At 50.2% G+C, this 16,454-nt stretch overlaps 2 protein-coding genes across 7 annotated transcripts in view; one reads left to right on the forward strand and one right to left on the reverse strand.

Annotated features, from left to right (window-relative positions):
- The window catches only part of cutc (cutC copper transporter homolog (E. coli)), a 27,589-nt gene extending 24,117 nt beyond the window's left edge, over positions 1 to 3,472 (reverse strand). Inside the window, exons 1-2 of one of the 4 annotated variants that reach the window (XM_078223048.1) lie at positions 3,460 to 3,471; positions 3,056 to 3,085 (exon numbers count right to left, since the gene is read on the reverse strand). The gene's annotated coding sequence lies outside the window, so the exon portion shown is untranslated. Of the gene's footprint in view, positions 1 to 293; positions 403 to 3,055; positions 3,099 to 3,417 lie in introns of those variants that run through there. The other 3 variants (XM_078223047.1, XM_078223049.1, XM_078223045.1) reach the window with 3 other exon arrangements.
- Positions 3,260 to 16,454, forward strand: part of cox15 (cytochrome c oxidase assembly factor COX15) — a 39,554-nt gene continuing 26,359 nt past the window's right edge. The window contains exons 1-4 of one of the 3 annotated variants that reach the window (XM_078223044.1): positions 3,260 to 3,451; positions 7,145 to 7,314; positions 13,645 to 13,767; positions 16,198 to 16,384. In XM_078223044.1, the coding sequence (XP_078079170.1) occupies positions 7,184 to 7,314; positions 13,645 to 13,767; positions 16,198 to 16,384 (441 nt within the window). In that variant the 5' untranslated portion in view covers positions 3,260 to 3,451; positions 7,145 to 7,183. Of the gene's footprint in view, positions 3,452 to 3,887; positions 3,987 to 6,834; positions 7,060 to 7,144; positions 7,315 to 13,644; positions 13,768 to 16,197; positions 16,385 to 16,454 lie in introns of those variants that run through there. The other 2 variants (XM_078223042.1, XM_078223043.1) reach the window with 2 other exon arrangements.

Consider the following 16,454-nt stretch of genomic DNA (forward strand, 5'->3'; position numbering starts at 1 on the left):
GCCAGGGTTTGCAGTTACATTCACACTCCAGACAAGCTGCTTCCTAAACGCCTCAATTAATGGTGTTAAAAGCAGATTAGCTGTGTGTGCGAGCTTAGTGGGCACAAATCGGCTGCCGTGTTTTCCTGCAACTGCAGCAGCGACCTTATCTCAAAAAGCATCGTTCACTGGGTTGTGAAAAGCACTTTAGAACATTCTGCAGTCGGGAAAGACCCGACAGCAACACAAGTTCCTTCTTAAATGCCTGCGCTTGGGATGAAAAGTTCTCAAAAGGCTGCTGGGGCGAGAGTTACCTGTCAGTGTGGAAATCCTGCTTGAACAGTCACCCTTACTGCTCGAGTATCAGAGTCCTGGAGTGGCTCCTGTACAGCGAATAGAAACAGGAATTGGACTGAAGTCAATGTGACTGCAGCCATTCTGATCATGTGATGAGGGAAAGAAACCCCAGCTTCAAATTAAAGAGTAAGCCGACAGTATTGTCCCAAACTCCCAGCAGAACCCACCTGCTCTGCTTCACAGTGGGGCCTTGGGATCTTTTACTTTAGCCTGAAAGGGCAGTTTAATGTCTCAGCCAAAAGGCGGCACCACGGGCAGTGCAGCACTCTATCAGTGCTGCCCTGGGAGTGCCAGCCAGGACTTTGTGCTCGAATTCCTGGAGTGTGAGCTTGAATCCAGAAACTTGACTCAGAGGTGAGGCTGCTACCCACTGAGTCAAACAAGCTTGTACAATTAGCGACCATTCAATATCCTAACAATATATAGCCCACCTAATGACTCTATGCTGCATCCAAAACACCAGCTGTCAGGGGTAAATCCTGCCAGGCACTCGGGGTTAAAGTGTGCCATGCCAGGCGGTCAGGGGTAAAGGGCACCATGCAATGTGTTTGGGTAAAGTGCGCTGCGCCAGGTGCTCAGGGGTAAAGCACACAGTGCCAGGCGGTCAGGGGTAAAGTGCGCCATGCCAGGCACTTGGGTCAAGTGTGCTGCGCCACGCACTCAGGGCGCTTGGGGTAAAGGGTGCCGCGCCAGGCGCTCAGGTGTAAAGCACACAGTGCCAGGCGGTCAGGGGTAAAGTGCACCATGCCAGGCACTTGGGTCAAGTGCGCTGCGCCATGCACTCAGGGATAAAACGCGCCATGCCAGATGCTCAGGGCGCTCGAGGTAAAGCGTGCTGCGCCAGGTGGTCTGGGATAAAGTGCGCTGTGCCAGGCGGTCAGGGTAATGTGCGCTGTGCCAGGCTGTCAGGGGTAAACGTGCTGTGCCAGGCGGTCAGGGGTAATGTGCGTTGTGCCAGGCAGTCAGGGGTAATGCACGTTGTGCCAGGCGGTCAGGGTAAAGCGCGCTGTGCCAGGCGGTCAGGGTAATGCGCGTTGTGCCAGGCAGTCAGGGGTAAAGTGTGCCATGCCAGGCGGTCAGGGGTAAAGTGCGCCATGCCAGGCGGGCAGGGGTAAAGCGCGCCATGCCAGGTGGTCAGGGGTAAAGTGCGCCATGCCAGGCAGTCAGGGGTAAAGTGTGCCATGCCAGGCGGTCAGGGGTAAAGTGCGCCATGCCAGGCGGTCAGGGGTAAAGTGCGCCATGCCAGGCGGTCAGGGGTAAAGCGCGTTGTGCCAGGCGGTCAGGGGTAATGCACGCTGTGCCAGGCGGACAGGGGTAATGCGCGTTGTGCCAGGCGGTCAGGGGTAATGCGCGTTGCGCCAGGCGGTCAGGGGTAATGCACGCTGTGCCAGGCGGTCAGGGGTAATGCACGCCATGCCAGGCGGTCAGGGGTAATGCGCGTTGTGCCAGGCGGACAGGGGTAATGCACGCTGTGCCAGGCGGTCAGGGGTAATGCACGCCATGCCAGGCGGTCAGGGGTAAAGCGCGCTGTGCCAGGCGGTCAGGGGTAATGCGCGCCATGCCAGGCAGTCAGGGGTAAAGCGCGCCATGCCAGGCGGTCAGGGGTAATGCGCGCTGTGCCAGGCTGTCAGGGGTAATGCGTGTTGTGCCAGGCTGTCAGGGGTAATGCGTGCTGTGCCGGGCGGTCAGGGTAAAGCGGCTGTGCCAGGCTGTCAGGGGTAAAGCGCGCCATGCCAGGTGGGCAGGGGTAATGCATGCTGTGCCAGGCGGTCAGGGGTAAAGCGCGCCATGCCAGGTGGGCAGGGGTAATGCACGCTGTGCCAGGCGGTCAGGGGTAAAGCGCGCCATGCCAGGTGGTCAGGGGTAAACGTGCTGTGCCAGGCGGTCAGGGGTAATGCGCGTTGTGCCAGGCGGACAGGGGTAAATGCGCGTTGTGCCAGGCGGTCAGGGGTAAAGTGTGCTGTGCCAGGTGGTCAGGGTAATGCGCGTTGTGCCAGGCGGTCAGGGGTAATGCGCGCTGTGCCAGGTGGACAGGGGTAATGTGCGTTGTGCCAGGCGGTCAGGGGTAATGCGCGTTGTGCCAGGCGGACAGGGGTAATGCGCGTTGTGCCAGGCGGACAGGGGTAATGCGCGTTGTGCCAGGCGGTCAGGGGTAAAGTGCGCTGTGCAGGTGGTCAGGGGTAATGCGCGTTGTGCCAGGCGGTCAGGGGTAATGCGCGTTGTGCCAGGCGGTCAGGGGTAATGCGTGCTGTGCCAGGCGGTCAGGGGTAAGCGCGCTGTGCCAGGCGGTCAGGGGTAATGCGCGTTGTGCCAGGCGGACAGGGGTAATGCGCGTTGTGCCAGGCGGACAGGGTAAAGTGCGCTGTGCCAGGGGGTCAGGGGTAATTCACGCTGTGCCAGGCGGTCAGGGGTAAACGTGCTGTGCCAGGTGGGCAGGGGTAATGCGCGCTGTGCCAGGTGGGCAGGGGTAATGCGCGCTGTGCCAGGTGGGCAGGGGTATGCGCGCTGTGCCAGGCGGTCAGTGGATGAAGCCATTGATGCCCAGGGTGGCTCTGGGCGAGGATGGCACTGTCTCCATGGTAACCAGGGATGGGCAATGCCACTCGGTGACAATAATGGAATCATTGCTGTGATTTGAGAGGCTGCGGTGCCGGAATCTGAGTGAAACTGTGTTTAATTCACTGACTCCCCGCCCTCAGGCTCAACAGGCCCGCCTCACCTGACCCAGCAACAACTCAGAATCACCCTCCTCAGGCCGCGTGGTCAGCGCGGGGTCAGGGGGCGGGGACATCGCGGGGTCAGGGTCAGGGGGCGGGGACAGGGCGGGATCAGGGGGCGGGGTCAGCGCGGGGTCAGGGGGCGGGATCAGCGCGGGGGCGGGGACAGGGCGGGGTCCGCGCGGGGTCAGGGGGCGGAGCAGGGCGGGGTCCTGGTGGTTTATTCTGGCTTCGGGACTTTTCACTGAATGAACGTGCAGCGAGGTCCGGGGTTCAAATCCCGGAGGAGCCCGCACTTGTTGCCAGCTGTCCATTTAGCGTCAGCTTTGGCTCATTGGTTACTTCACAGCATCAACTGTCTCACCGTCAGCGCGGCCTGACCTTTCTGACTAACTCATGTTAGTGCAGGCCGCGGGGTCAGCGCGGGGTCAGGAGGCGGGGACAGGGCGGGGGCGGAGTTAGCGCGCGGACGGGACGGTGGGAGCGGGGTTAGCGCGGGGTCAGGGGGCGGGGCGGAGTTAGCGCGCGGACGGGACGGTGGGGGCGGGGTCAGGGGGCGGGGCGGAGTTAGCGCGCGGACGGGACGGTGGGGGCGGGGTCAGGGGGCGGGGCGGAGTTAGCGCGCGGACGGGACGGTGGGGGCGGGGTTAGCGCGGGGTCAGGGGGCGGGGCGGGGTTAGCGCGGGGTCAGGGGGCGGGGCGGGGTTAGCGCGGGGTCAGGGGGCGGGGCGGAGTTAGCGCGCGGACGGGACGGTGGGGGCGGGGTTAGCGCGGGGTCAGGGGGCGGGGCGGGGTTAGCGCGCGGTGGGGGCGGGGTTTCTGTACATTTGGGCCGAGCTCCCTTGCGGCACCCGGTAGTAAGCAGCGCTCTGATTTGTTGCTGCAACCGAGCGGGAGATGCTGCTGTCAGGCCTGTGCCGCCGAGGCCCCGGGGTGAGAGAGAGAGAGAGAGAGAGAGACCCGGGGGGGGGGAGAGAGAGAGAGAGACCCGGGGGGGGGGAAAGGGAGAGAGACCCGGGGGAGAGAGCGGGGTGACAGGACTGCGATCGGGGGGAGTGAGGGAGGGGACTTGGAGCGGGAGCAGGGACGGAGAGACCCGGGACTGGGGGCAAGAGGGGGCTGGTCGAGGGTAGGACCGGGCGGAGGGGGCAAGTCTGGGAGGGGGTTGGAGAGTGAGCTGTGGGGGGGGGAGTGGGCGCGGGGAATGGGATATTTCACCCCAGGCCCGGGCGCTTGGTGAGGGCTGAGCCTCTGGGGGGTGTGGAGTTGCTGCATTTGTATAGCCCCTTCCACCCGGATAGCTGAGAGAGCTCCGTGGCCGAGGAAATACTTTTTCGCACCAGCCTGTTTGTGCACAGCAAGATCCCGCACAGCACATCTTGGGAACTCTAATTTAGCTTCGTCAAACCACCTGACCTGCACATTGTTGGACCGTGGGAGGAAACCAGAGCACCCAGAGAAAACCCACGCAGACACGGGGAGAATGTGTAATCTCCACACAGACAGTCACCCAAGGCCAGAATTGAATCCAGGTCCCTGGGCTCTGAGGCAGCAATGCTCTGGCGCCCAGTTGGATAGGGTTTGAGTTTGCTCTGTTCCAGCAGGGGAGGCGGGTTTAAAACAGAAATAAGGAGCAATTACTTAACTCAAAGGATCGCGAATCTGTGGAATTCTGTATCCCAGAGAGCAGTGGAATATTAAACAAATTTGAGATAGATTGGTTCTTAATTAATAGCGGGATGAAGGTTTATGGGGAGGGGGAGGGATGATGGAGATGAGGCCGGGATTAGATCAGCCGTGGTGAAGCAGGCCCAAAGGACTGAATTGCCTCCTCCTGGGTCTTGTGTTCTCGGTCCTTTGGCCCATTGTGTCTGCACCAAACACTTATCCTAAACCCATTTTCCATCACCTCATCCCTAGCCTTGTGTGCTCTGGTATTTCAAGTGCTCATCTAAATGCTTATTAAATGTTGTGTGGGTTCCTGCCTCAACCATTCTTTCAGGCAGTGAGTTCCAGATCCCCACCACCCTCTGGGTGAAAAAGTGTTTCCTGAAGTCCCCACTAAATCTCCCGCCCCTTACCTTACATTTATGTCCCCTGATTATTGACCTCTACTAAGAGGAAAAGTTTCTTACTTTCTGTTATATATTGTATGATTGCTTTAAGGGCTGATCACATGTTTTGAAGGTGATGTCATTAGGGTGTTGCACAGGCTGCTCTTTGTTTCAGTTTATACTGAACATCTCTTTCAATAAATGTGTTGTTAGTTTGAATCTACATGTGCAAACCACATCAATTTTTACTTAAAACCCACAACCCCTAACTTAATTAGGACATTATAAAAAGAAAATTGGCAACGAGGATGGGATTCAAACCCATGTGTGCATGGGTAAAACCCACAACCCCTAACATAGGACGGAAAGTGTAATGTTCTAACTATGTCCATGTTGTACACTCGACCAGGTCCCTCTCAGCCTTCTCGAAGAACCATAGAATCTACAGTGCATTTGGCCCATCGAGCCTGCACCGACAACAATCCCACCCAGCTCCTGTCCTATCCCCGTATCCACACATATTTACCCTCCTAATCCCCCTGACACTAAGGGGCAATTTATCCTGGCCAATCAACTTAACCCGCACATCTTTGGACCATTGGGAGGAAACTGGGGCACCTGGAGGAAACCCAAGCAGACACGGGGAGAATGTACAAACTCCACACAGACTGTCACCCGAGGCTGGAATTGAACCCGGGTCCCTGGCGCTGTGAGGCGGCAGTGCTAACCACTGTGCCACCATGCCGCCCACGCAACCCCAGCAAAACCAGCTTCTCATCATAGCTGAAATGCTCCAGCCCAGGCAGTATCCTGGTGAATCTCCTCTACACTCTAGTGCAAACACATCTTTGCTAGAGGATGGTGACCGGAACGGCACACACTACTCCAGCTGTGGCCTAATGAGCGTTTTATACAAATTCGCCATAACCTCAGCTATGCCTCAGCTAATAAAGGCAAGTCACAGAAACCCTACAGTGCAGAAGGAGGCCATTCAGCCAATTGAATCTGCACCGACAATAATCCCACCCAGGCTCTATCCCCATAGTCCCACATATTTATCCTGCTAATCCCTCTAACCTATGCATCCCAGGACATTAAGGGGCAATTGAGCATAGCCGCTTCACCTAACCCGCACATCTTTGGACTGTGGGAGGAAACCCACGCAGACACGGGAAGAATGTGCAAACTCCACACAGACAGTGACCCAAGCTGGGTCCTTGGCACTGTGAGGCAGCAGTGCTAACCAGTGTGCCACCGTGCCACCCCATTAGTATCCCATATGCCACCTTACTCACCTTATCTTTGGACATACACAATAAACAGTAGGACACTAGAGGTTGTATTCCCTAGCCTTGTTGGTCCTCCCTAAACACATCACCTCAAGTTTTACAGGGTTAAATTCCATTTGCCACTGTTCTACCCATCTGACCAGCACTCATCCATATCCTATAATCCAAAGCTTGCCTCCTCACTATTTACCACACTGCCAATTTTCATGTCTGCTGCAAAACTACTCACCATGCTATGAATATACTCTATAAACAGCAAGGGGCCCAGCACCGATTCAATTTGGTAGCTCTTTCGGCACCCGATTCAATTTGGTACATCTCACAAGCTTCCAAAAACAAACCTTCAACCATCACCTTCTGCTTCCTGACACCGATCCAAGTTGCCAAATTGCCCTGGAACCCAAGAGCTCTTAACCTCCTTGATCTGTCTCCCATGCGGGGTCCTGTCAAAAATATTAAGCAGGGCAAACAAACCAGAGGATTAGGTGAGTTGTGATCTGGAAAGCATTTCCTGAAAGGGTGGTGGAAGCAGATTCAGCAGTAATTTACTGGAAAAGGTAAATTTTGCAGGGCTGTGGGGAAAGGGGGGCCTGGGGTGGGTCCAATTGGATAGCTTTTTTAGAGAGCTGGCACAGGCATGATGGGTGAATGGTCTCCCTTGTGGTAAGATTTTAGAACCACTGCGATTTTCATCAGATTGTGCTGACAAGGGAGTTAGTCATAATGTTTTGTTTGTTCTTTTTCTCAGTTAACTCGCTGGTGGAAACAATGGGGAGCAAGAAAGGGAATGAGTTCTGTTGTTACTAAAGTCGGGGCAACCCATGTACCAAATGCTGCCACTGACCGAATCGTGGGAAAATGGATGATTGTGTGCAGCGGGACGGTTGTGGGAGCTGTGGTCCTTGGTGGAGTAACCAGGTGAGTGAAAGTCTTCTGTGGTTGCACGAATTAGGAGCAGGAGTAAGGCCACTTGACATCCTTGAGCCTGCTCTGCCATTCAATAAGATCATGGCTAATCAGATTGTCATTTCAACCCCACATTCCTGCCTATCTCCAATAACTTTTCACCCCCTTCTTAATCCAGAATTCTTGTAGCTCTGCCTTAAAAATATTCAAAGACTCTGCTTCCACTGCCTTTTATGAAAGACAGTTCCAGAGTCTCTCAACCCTCTGAGAAAAAAATTCTCCTCATCTCTGTCTGAAATGAGCGACCCCTTATTTTTAAGCAGTGACCCCCAGTTCTAGATTCTCCAACAGGAGAAAACATCCTTTTCACATCCACTCTGTCAGTTGCCCTCAGAATCATAGAATCCCTACAGTACAGAAAGAGGCCATTCGGCCCATCGAGTCTGCACTGACCACAATCCCACCCAGGCCCTACCCCCATATCCCTACATATTTTCCCGCTAATCCCTCTAACCTACGCATCTCAGGCCACTAAGGGGCAATTTTAGCATGGCCAATCAACCTAACCCGCACATCGTTGGACTGTGGGAGGAAACCGGAGCACCCGGAGGAAACCCACGTAGACACAAGGAGAATGTGCAAACTCCACACAGACAGTGACCCAAGCCGGGAATCGAACCCAGGTCCCTGGAGCTGTGAAGCAGCAGTGCTAACCACTGTGCTACTGTGCTGCCCCAGGATCTTAAAGGTTTTGATCATGTTGCCTCTTATTCTTCTAACTGCTAATGGATGCAAGCCCAGCCTGTCCAACCTTTCCTCATAAAAAAACCCGCCCATTCCTGGTATTAATGCAGCAAACCTTCTCTGAACTGCTTAGGACGCATTTACGTCATTCCTTAAATAAGGAAGCCAATACTGTACACAGTACTCCAGATGTGGTCTCATCAATGCCCTGTATAACTGAAACATAATCTCCCTACTTTTGTATTTAATTCCCCTTACAATAAGCGATAACATTCCATTAGCTTTCCTAATTATTTGCTGTACCTGCATACTAACCTTTTGTGATTCATGCACTAAGGCGCCAAGAGCTTTACAACCTCTCACGATTTGGATAATATGTTTCTTTTTTATTCTTCCTGACAGAATGGACAATTTCACATTTTCCCACATCATATTCCATTTGCCAGATTTTTGCCGACTCAATTAATTCTATGTATCTATTCGTAGTTTCCTTACGTTCTCTTCACAATGTATTTTGTTTTACCTATTTTTGTTTCGGCACCAAATTTAGCAACCGCACCTTCAGTCCCTTCATCCAAGTCAGTTATACAAATCGTAAAAGGTAGAGAGGCCCCAGCACCGACACCACTTGTCACATTCTGCTCACTAGAAAAATACATTTATAGAAACATAGAAAACTACAGCACAAAACAGGCCCTTCGGCCCCACAAGTTGTGCCAAACATATCCCTACCTTTTAGGCCTACCTATAACCCTCCATCCTATTAAGTCCCATGTACTCATCCAGGAGTCTCTTAAAAGACCCTATTGAGTTTGCCCCCACTACCACTGACGGCAGCCGATTCCACTCGCCCACCATCCTCTGTGTTAAAAACTTCCCCTTAACATTTCCCCTGTACCTACCCCCCAGAACCTTAAACCTGTGTCCTCTCGTAGCAGCCATTTCCACCCTGGGAAAAAGCCTCCGAGAGTCCACCCGATCTATGCCTCTCAACATCTTATACACCTCTATTAGGTCTCCTCTCATCCTACGTCTCTCCAAGGAGAAAAGACCGAACTCCCTCAGCCTATCCTCATAAGGCATGCCACTCAATCCAGGCAACATCCTTGTAAATCGCCTCTGCACCCTTTCAATCTTTTCCACATCCTTCCTGTAATGAGGCGACCATTATGCCAACTGTTTCCTGTTAGCTAGCCAATCTTCAATCTATGCCAACACGTTAGCCCTTACACCCTGAGCTTTAATTTTATACATAACCTTTGCTGTGGCACCTTATCAAATGCCTAAGTACAGTACATCCACCAGTTTCCATTCATCCACAACACATGTGACTCCTTCAAAGAACTCCAATAAGTTAGTTCAACATGATTTTCCTTTCACAAAACCAAATTGACTGTATAATAGGTCCTGCCCCGAGTCATATTTGCTTTATTTATTTATGGCCTGTGGGAATGTTTGGCAAGGCCAATCTTTGCCCTTGAGAGAGTAATGGTGAGCAGGAAGTAGGAGCAGGAGTAAGCCAAATAGCTCTTTGACCTTCAGCCGTCTCGAACCGCTGCAGTCCATGTGGTGTAGGTATTCCCCCCTAGTGTTGTTGGGGAGGGAGTTCCAGGATTTTGCCCCAGCCACAGTAAAGAAATGGCAATATATTTCCAAGTCAGGATGGTGAGTGGCTTGGAGGGGAACTTGCAGGTTGTGTGTTTTCATGCATCTGCTGCCTGTCCCTTCTCGGTGGTAGAAATCGCAGGTTTGGGAGGTGCTGTCAAAGGAGCCTTGGTAAATTGCTGCAGTGCATCTTGGAGATTGTACATACTGCTGCCACTGTTTGCCGGTGGCAGTGAATGTCTAACATAGTGGATGGATGTGAATTAAGTAGATCAAGCTCTGGGATTTAAATTGTTTCTGTCATTTTTTAAAGTTTACACGTGGATTGCCCATGGTGTTGCTGAACAGAATGAGAAAAAGACTAGTTATGGTATTTAGCTGCCTTAATCCCTCTGCTTTGTTTTTACAGATAAAATAAAATTTGAAGGGCTATAGGGAGAGAGTGAGGTTGGGTTACCAGTATAGTTCTTTCAAAGCGCAAACACAGTGGGCCGAATGATCTGTGATGTCTGATTCTATAATTAACTACTTCCTCTGGGAAATTAATGAGTGCAAATTGTAAGAAATGGGTCAGCAAGTTGCTCGTAAATTTCAGACTTCAGTGACCGAGCAACTTTTTCTCTCCCTCTCTCTCCCGATCATTTTGCATCTGCAGCCAATTACGATTGTGAAGACTTGTGCTAGACATGTGGCTTTAGTGGTTGTGGGGTTTGATTTGGCCCCAAGTCGCTATCTGGGCAAAGTCCATAATCCACAGCTAGGTGGAGCTGAACGATCATTCAAATTTATTCCCCGGATCTGCCACCAGTATTTAGGAAGCATTTGGCCTCTGCTTGGGATTTTCCAGTGACAGTTCCGCAGACTCCATATGTAGTAACTGGGGAAAGAAGTTATATCTACGCTGCCTCTCAAAACGTGTTCTCATTCCAACATCTTGTTCCAGTGGTTCCTTTACATGCATGAACCAATCAGCAGGAATATCAGTTTAGCTACTTGTCATGCAGTCAGTGTTCCTTCAGTCTAAACTCATTCAGCAATGGTCAAAATGGCCTCTCTAGATAGATTCTTCAAAATGGATCCTCCCTAGCTCAGTATGAATCTGGACCATACATTCACTGAGCCTGTGAATGTAAAAGATTGCCGTGTCCTTATGTTACTTTTTCTGTCCTAACTGGTGGAAAATTATTCTTCCTCATTTGCCAATTGTGATTTCGGGCTGATATGAACAACCAGTGAAGACATTCTAGTTCATCCACCCTGTCTCACACCATTTTCATCCCTTGTGTATCCCAATAGTTATGACTGTGATGAGAGGAGTGCACAGTTTATCTAGTCCCACTGCTCTGCAGATCTCGCCATTAGTTTTAAAAGTTTAACTCACTCACCAAAATGGCCAATGATTTACCTTTGCTGCAGTTCGACCCCGAATACATGAGACTTTAACCAGGCTTCTTTCAATAAGCTCAATGATTGATTCATTATAAAATCAAACTTCTTGTTTTAAAATAAGTTGGAAGAACTAGTTGCCTCACAGTTGTATTCTGGAAGTATAACTATCCATTAAAAATATTCCAACGCACACACAAACAGATATAGTCTCTGTAGAGATGGGTTTTGCAGGATAGGCTTTACAAAATAAAGGATAAAGTTTGCAGGGTTTTGACATTGTCAATCTGGAGCCCCCTTGTGTGAAGACTGGCCGCTGGTTCCAGTTGATGTCTGGAGGTTCTTGCCAATGGAGCTTTGAATTGGAGATTATCAAACAGGATAAATTCTTGTCTCAGTTTTGCAGGTTTCCTACTGCAGACAATCAGATGAAGATTCTCCCGTTTGGAGGTTGATAACCAAACATGAAATTTAAAGCAAGGCAGGGAGAGAGCGAGTTGGGGCAGGCAGCCTTGTTTCTCAGCTAATCCCCCAAAACCGAGCTCAAAACAGCAAGTGCAAAAGTTAAAGCTCCTCTGTCAAGTGTTTCCAGTAAATCGGAGGTTTTTGCCTTTGAACCAGTTCCCCGCCCCCATCAATTAAAATAATTGCAGTTCAATCAAAAAAGCAACTCTTCCCCCTTCAAGGGTCGACCGCTGGGCGCCGCAGGGGCTGGGGTGTATTATCGACCCCGATAATCACCTTTTGGTTTGACGTTTTAAGTTTCCTTTCGACTTTGTTTTTGGTTCGGGCTGTTCCCCCCTTCCTTTTGGGGAGCTGCCCCTTTTACTTTGTCCCTAAGTTAATTTGAGTTCGTTTACTTGATTGGTATCAAAAGAAATCCCCCTTCAAGGGTCATCAGGTAATTGAAATCATGTGATTTCCTGAAAAAAAGGCATGCTTGTTGATAGTTCAAGGTGAACTTATGACCATTTTAAAAACATTCCAAGTGTCCAAATAATGCAGTGTTCTTCCACATTTTAAAAGTACAATATGGTTTTCCCACACACAATATAAACTCCCCTCACCTTTGTGAGACTTATGCTTGGGAAAGGTGAAAAGCCAGATTAAAAACCCAGGCCAATTTGGGGAAACAGAATCTGGGCTGTTTCTATCTCATCATCCCCACCCTCTAGCCGATAGAAGCTGGTCCCAAAGATCACTCTGGTAGTTCATTGCCCTCAGCGGTATCTTTTAGACAGGAGAATCTCATTTTGCCTTGAGGTGGGAGAGGAGGAGTGGTAGTTGGAGCACTGACAGACAAGCAGTAAAGCGTCCTTTCTGTTCTACATTTGCAGTTAAGTGATTGTTTTCCAGCAGCTTTGAATGTTTCCCAGCATGATTTATTCCATCCCATTATTTGTGAATATTGATATTAAAATTCTGGAACTCAGTGGTCAGGATTGCTGCCTCACAGCGCCAGGGACCCGGGCTCAATTCCCGGTTTGGGTCACTGTGTGGAATTTGCATGTTCTCCCCGTGTCTGTGTGGGTTTCCCCCGGGTGCCCCAGTTTCCTTCCACAGTCCAAAGATGTGCGGGTTAGGTGGATTGGCCATGCTAAATTGCCCCTTAGTGTCGGGGGGGGGACTAGCTAAGGTATATGCATGGGGTTATAGGGATAGGGCCTGGGTGGGATTGTGGGTGGCGCAGACTCAATGGGCCGAATGGCCTCCTTCTGCACTGTAGGATTCTATATCACTGTGGGTGTACCTGCACTACAGGACTGCAGTGGTTCAAGAAGACAGCTCAACATCGCCTCCCCCAGGGAAATTAAGGATGGGCAACAAATGCTGGCTTAGCCAGTGACGCCCACATCCCATTAAAAATAAATAAATGCCGGGCTGCTGAAACAAGACAAGTATTTTAGCTTTCTGCATCAGTGACTGAGCAGCATCTAGAGGAATAAACCTTTCAAATGTCTGATTTCAGGAGCATGTGTAACCTTGAGTGTGAGAAACATATTCAACCAAAGATGCAGCACTTCCAGAACAGCACTGCATTTGGCAAATGTTTTGAGTGGTATAGCATTGAGTGTAGTTCTGCTGTACACATAGAATCCTACAGTGCAGAAAGAGGCCATTCGGCCCATCGAGTCTGCACCGACCACAATCCCACCCAGGCCCTTATCCCTCTATCCCCACATATTTACCCTAACTAGTCCCCCTAACACAAAGGGGCAATTTTAGCATAGCCAATCAACCTAACCCGCAGATCTTTGCACTGTGGGAGGAAACCGGAGCACCCGGAGGAAACCCACGCAGACACGGGGAGAACGTGCAGACTCCGCACAGACAGTGACCCGAGCCGGGAATTGAACCCGGATCCCTGGCGCTGAGAGGCAGCAGTGCTAACCACCGTGCCACCCCAAATTTACGTCCCTGGCGTTGTGAATAATTTGCGAAGATGAGGTGAAGATCATTATGTGGCAAAGTGTTGATTTTGCAGACGATTGTTTTGCAATTCTGTGCTGATTAAAGCTTGTATTACCGGTCTCCGAGGAGGATGCGATGATGGTATGCTTGCTGAGCACTGGGAGAACTGCAAGAATTTTTCTTTCTTTTCCACAGGCTGACAGAGTCTGGCTTATCGATGGTGGACTGGCACCTCATCAAGGAGATGAAGCCCCCAAGCACTCAGGCAGAGTGGGAAGCCGAGTTTCAGAAGTACCAGCAGTTCCCAGAATTTAAAATGTAAGTTATTATGGTGGCAGCTCCTATCATTCGCAATGCTTGTCTGCAGTGCTTTGTAGATCACACGTGTTCCCCTCTGGCACCTCGTCTCTGAGTCAGACGGTTGTGGGTTCACTCACCAGTCCAGGAATTTGAGTGCTTATTCCAAGCTGACAGCCCCAGTGCAGTACCAAAGGAGTGCTGCACTGTAGGAGGTGCAGTCTTTCAGATGAGATAATGACCCAAAGCCCCTCTCTGCCCTTTGGGGTGGATTCATAAAATCCCATAGCACTATTTTGAACAAGATCAGAGGAGTTATTCCTGGTATCCAGGCCACCATTTATCCCTCAATTAACATTATCTGGTCATTATTACATTGCTGTTTGTGGGACCTTGCTGCGTTTCCTATATTACGATGTGGAGATGCCGGCGTTGGACTGGGGTAAACACAGTAAGAAGTTTAACAACACCAGGTTAAAGTCCAACAGGTTTATTTGGTAGCAAAAGCCACTAGTTTTCGGAGCCTTAAGCCCCTTCCTCAGGTGAGCCATAAGTTCCTCCCTCACCTGAGGAAGGGACTTAAGGCTCCGAAAGCTTGTGGCTTTTGCCACCAAATAAACCTGTTGGACTTTAACCTGGTGTTGTTAAACTTCTTACTGTGTTTTCCTATATTACAACAGTGACCACACTTCAACAGTAATTCACTCACTGTAAAGCCCTTTGAGAGGTCCTAAGGATATGAAGGGTACCACTGAAACCAAGTTTTATTATTTATTACCAGTGTGATGTTTTACTTCCCCAAGCAGTCATGTCTGTCGCCTCTTGAGTGGCATTGTGGGCAGTTTTTGTTGCCATGCTATTCTTGCCTACTGTGATCTAGGTTGAGAGAGTACAGTTCTGATTTCACACACAGATCTGTATAGGCCCCAGACTGGTGAAACATTCGCAGCATCAGCCTTGGATGGTATGAATGAGGATCCCTGAAGTCTCAATGCCTAACTGTCAGCCTGAAGAAACTTGCCATGATTCCATGTGCATCTAACTCTGCTCCTTCATCACCGAGTCACAATTGCAGTGCTTAGAACTGTGTTTTTTTTATTTGTTTATGGGACGTGGGTGTCACCAGCTGCTCTTGCCCATTCCTAAATGCCTTTGAACAGAGGGGTTAGCTAGGCCATTTAGGAGTCAACCATATTGTTGTGGATCTGGAGTCACATGTAGGTCAGACTGTATAAGATGGCAGATTTCCTTCCCTAAGGGACAGCAGTGAACCCAATGGTTTCACAGTCATCACTAGACTTTTAATTCCAGATGTTTGTTGAATTCAAATTTCACTACCTGCTGTGGTGGGATTCGAACCTGGGTCCCCAGATGATTACCCTGGGTCTCTGGATTACTAGTTCAGTGACGATACCACTCCCTCCCCCATTGCATGACAATAAAAGTGCAGGTCCGTGTTTTTGCTGGCAGTAAACTGGATCATCAGTGAACTTGGCTATAGTGATCTAGGATACAGGTTCAAATCGCCCGTAGGCCTCCATAAAGAACCTGATTTTCAATGGAATGATTGTGGTTATATGTCACTATATGGGGAGGCGATGGCCTAGTGGTATTATCGCCAGGCTTTTAATCCAGAAACTCAGCTAAAGTTCTGGGGACCCGGGTTCGAATCCCGCCACGGCCGATGGTGGAATTTGAATTCAATAAAAGTATCTGGAATTAAGAATCTACTGATGACCATGAAACCGATTTCCATTGTCGGAAAAACCCATCTGGTTCACTAATGTCCTCGAGAGAAGGAAATCTGCCGTCCTTACCTAGTCTGGCCTACATGTGATCCCAGAGCCCCATCAGTGTGGTTGACTCTCAAATGTCCGCTGAAATGGAGGGCAGTTAGGGATGGGTTGATAAATGCTGGGCCCAGCCAGCGATGCCCACGTCCCGTAAAAATGAATAATTAATCACAAACATCTAGTATCATCAAAAGGCACTGGAGGCCAATTAGTTCTTAAAGTATATATCCAATTCCTTTCTAAATCCCACCATTCTTTCAGACCAAGCTTTCCATATCATTATAACTTGTCATGTATCTTGTGGCTCTTCTGCCAATTACCATAAATCTTACTGTAATTCCCAGCTTTGTACCTGTTTAGAGCAGTGATTAGGAGTTTAATTTTTGGACTGCTCTGTTGTCCAGTAAGTTCCATTATGTGCTTTGGGGGTATAATTTTTCAACATGGTCTTTATTATGGAGCTTGACTTTTCCTTCTGTTTCTGAATGGGGAAGAGAAAGGCCTGGGAGGCTTGCAGAGTAATGATGTGGGGCGGTGCTCTGATATTCTGTCTGAGGCCTGAATTAGTGAATGGTTATTATTACTCATTCTAGCTATAGTCTTCAACCATTGGTCTATGTTTCCTCACCCTCAACTGGATCCGTGTTCCTTCCCTCAGATTAAATCACGACATGACTTTAAATGAGTTCAAGTTCATCTGGCACATGGAGTATTCCCACCGGATGTGGGGTAGGGCAGTGGGACTGGCCTACATCCTGCCTGCCATCTACTTCTGGAGGAAGGGCTGGTTCTCCAAGAGCTTGAAGCTGCGGGTGGTGGGCCTCTGCGGATTTGTGTGCTTCCAGGTGAGTGAAGGACCTTCCACCATGTCTGAGTGGAAGACCGGTTACCATTGAAAAAGACAACCTGGTAGAT

Source organism: Mustelus asterias, chromosome 11 (assembly GCF_964213995.1).
Source record: "Mustelus asterias chromosome 11, sMusAst1.hap1.1, whole genome shotgun sequence".
NCBI lineage: Eukaryota > Metazoa > Chordata > Chondrichthyes > Carcharhiniformes > Triakidae > Mustelus > Mustelus asterias.